The 2,876-nt window shown below is 36.1% G+C and overlaps 1 protein-coding gene across 1 annotated transcript; it reads left to right on the top strand.

Moving 5' to 3' along the window:
* The first annotated feature begins 1,563 nt into the window (after positions 1–1,563).
* Positions 1,564–2,606, top strand: LOC113311272. The gene is made up of 2 exons (XM_026560112.1): positions 1,564–2,163; positions 2,256–2,606. The coding sequence occupies exons 1-2, from the start codon at positions 1,564–1,566 to the stop codon at positions 2,604–2,606; spliced, it is 951 nt and encodes a 316-aa protein (XP_026415897.1).
* The last annotated feature ends 270 nt before the right edge of the window (positions 2,607–2,876 follow it).

Below are 2,876 nucleotides of genomic sequence, written 5' to 3'. Positions count from 1 at the left end.
ACTCTTTGGATAAGGTAGAATTGGATATGGAAAATATTCAGTACACATAAACTGTAGATAATGATTCGGTGATTCTAATGAGTCGTAGTTTGTTTAATTTGGAGTTATATAACGTAACAAAGAGACCCTAAAAGATGACCTCTCGAGCTGAGTTTTAATTGAACACTTAGAATATTTCAGAGAATTGTGAAGAAGATGACCGAGTCAGTTTCTGACTCAACTGAGTTGGGTGAGTCAAACCAATTCGGGTCTTGAAGCGGGTTATCGGGTCGGGTAGTGGTTTTACCCGATGGGTTAGGAGAACCGGTTATTGGGTCGGGTCATGGGTTGATCCGATGGTCAGTAAATGGGTGGTGGGCTGGTTTGGTGGGGCGTGCCGGATTAGGCCCATGGGCTTGGGTTTAGGACCAGATTAGTATTTTGATGTTTTGAACCATTTATGGTCCGAATTAGCTTTCGGTTCCTTATGAAAAGTTGTTCAGTATTTTGAGGGATTTCCGATGATACCCAATTTGACCCAATTTGGATAAGTATATATTGATTTATTCCCAAATTACATATTACCAGGTTGTAGAACTATTGATAGAAATAGAACCGTTAGTTATTTGACTTAGCCTATAACTAAAGACTTTTATAATATTATGCTATGAACCTTGTATGAGCCTATTGGATAAATTATTAGTGTGTTTGTGTGATTAACAATTAGTCTGTATTAACAACGATCGATTCAAATACGAACCAGCGGTTGTAGAATCTCGAGGTAGGCAAGGCTTGTCATTAAAAGAGGTGGGAATCAATAACGAACTCTCTTGTATTCATTATTGTTTTACAAATCAATCTTGGTGTTGTGAAATTCATGCATATCTTTGTGTACTCTGTGTGGTATGAGATGTGTGCCGATACAATATCAATATTTTATGGCTAGCGCGATACACCACAATATTACATGGCTAGGGCGATACACCGCAATATTATTCTTCCTTTACATATATTCAGTATTCTATGGCTAGGGAGATACACCGCAGTTACCTATTCGGTGTGGAATTGGCATCAATGTTACTCTTCCCTTATATGCGGCAACACACATATCATACATGGATGTTTACTGTTATTTATGGATGTATGTGAAGAAGTTTCTACTTTGTGTTTTACTGTCTTTCCGTGTATTATCGACTTTCGATGAAACCTGCTTCTTTTTACACTATTATTTCTGTGCATTGTCTTCGAATCATATTAATGTTTACTTGAAAGATAGTTGTGATTCCTATGGGGCACCACTTTTAGGGATGACGTGCTCACCCATTCCCACTTTCAGTTTCAGAGACAAATCAGAGTTGCGCAGTGGAAGCTTTGTGGCGTTGAGTCTTTTGCTATGTTTATTATGTCGTATATTCTATTTGCAAACCAAATGAATATTGTATATGTATCATTTGAGAGGAGTTCTTATTTATAAATTTCTGAGCGGGGCTAGTTTTTGGGTTAAGCTATGTAACATATTTCTTAATTGAATGTTTAAGTGAATGATTTAGATTCTTAGTGCCTCTTCATTTGGGGGCGTTACAGATGGCTTCAAACTTGACATTGTTGAAACAGTGTGAGAAAATAATTCATGCTAAAGTTATAAATGACCCAAGTAGAGGAGCTTGGTTTCTAACATGTATTTATGGTACTCCCTATATCCATGAAAAATCATCTCAAAAGACTTATATTTCTCAACTTAGTAATTCTATAGACACCCCTTGGGTGGTTATTGGTGATTTGAACATCACTCTTTCTCCTAATGATAGAAGTACTCAAAATACTTCTAGTGAAATTCTTGATTTAATCAATGATTTTGATTTATCTGATATGGGATTTTGTGGTAACCCTTTTACGTGGTCTAGCAACAAACACGGTACTGGTCAAATTAAATCTAGATTGGACAGGACTATAGTAAACAACAACTGGTTTATTTCCTACCCAAAGTCTATTCTTACTCACTTAGCTCAGAATGGTTCTGACCATGCCCCTATTTTACTAGAAATGTGTAAACAAAATAAAGTTACGGGTAGAAACTGGAAGTTCTTTGAACACTGGTTATCTCAACATAGTTGTTCTGACGAAATTAAAAATGCTTGGTCTGCTAGATTTTCTGGTTCTAATGCTTTTGTTTTTACTAATAAAGTATGTCCAGTAATGCTTTTGTTTTCACAAGACATTCTTTACCTCAATGGAGTAAAAGTATTTTCAGTAATATTAGTAACTCGATTGCTCAGCCGCAACATAATATTACTTCTCTTCAAGCTTCTGATATCAGTGGTTCTAATACTGAAGAAATAGTTAAATTGGAGAAACAAATCAGAAAACTTAATGATATTCAAGCGAGTTCGAACAGACAGAAATCTCGAGATCATTTCTATAATGATATGGACCTGAACTCTAAGTACTTCCATATTAGAATGAATAGAAGAAAATCTCGCAACAGAATAGATTCATTATTGGCTCCAGATGGCACATGGTGTAATGATAGAGATTCTCTCGCAGCTCTTCTCAAGAATCACTTTCATAATATTATGACATCTTCAACACCAGCAGACATCACCAGTTTTCTCCAATATATACCTTAATGCATTACAGCTGAAGATAATCCATCAGTTAGAAGCGATTCCTACTGAAGAGGAAATACATTCATCTTTGATGACAATGGAACCATGGAATTCTCCAGGCCCGGACAGGTTTCCTACTGGGTTTTACCAAACTCAATGGGAGACTGTAAAGGATAACGTTTGCAAATTGGTTAAATCATTTTTTCACTCGGGGTATCTTCTTAAGCAGTTAAATAATACAAGAGTTTCTCTTATTCCAAAAGTTCATATAGCTCAAAAACCAGAGGATTT

The sequence above is a fragment of the Papaver somniferum genome, chromosome 9 (assembly GCF_003573695.1).
Source record: "Papaver somniferum cultivar HN1 chromosome 9, ASM357369v1, whole genome shotgun sequence".
Taxonomy (NCBI): domain Eukaryota; kingdom Viridiplantae; phylum Streptophyta; class Magnoliopsida; order Ranunculales; family Papaveraceae; genus Papaver; species Papaver somniferum.
The sequence above is the reverse complement of the archived record's forward strand: the minus strand, read 5'-3'. Positions and strand labels throughout refer to the sequence as shown.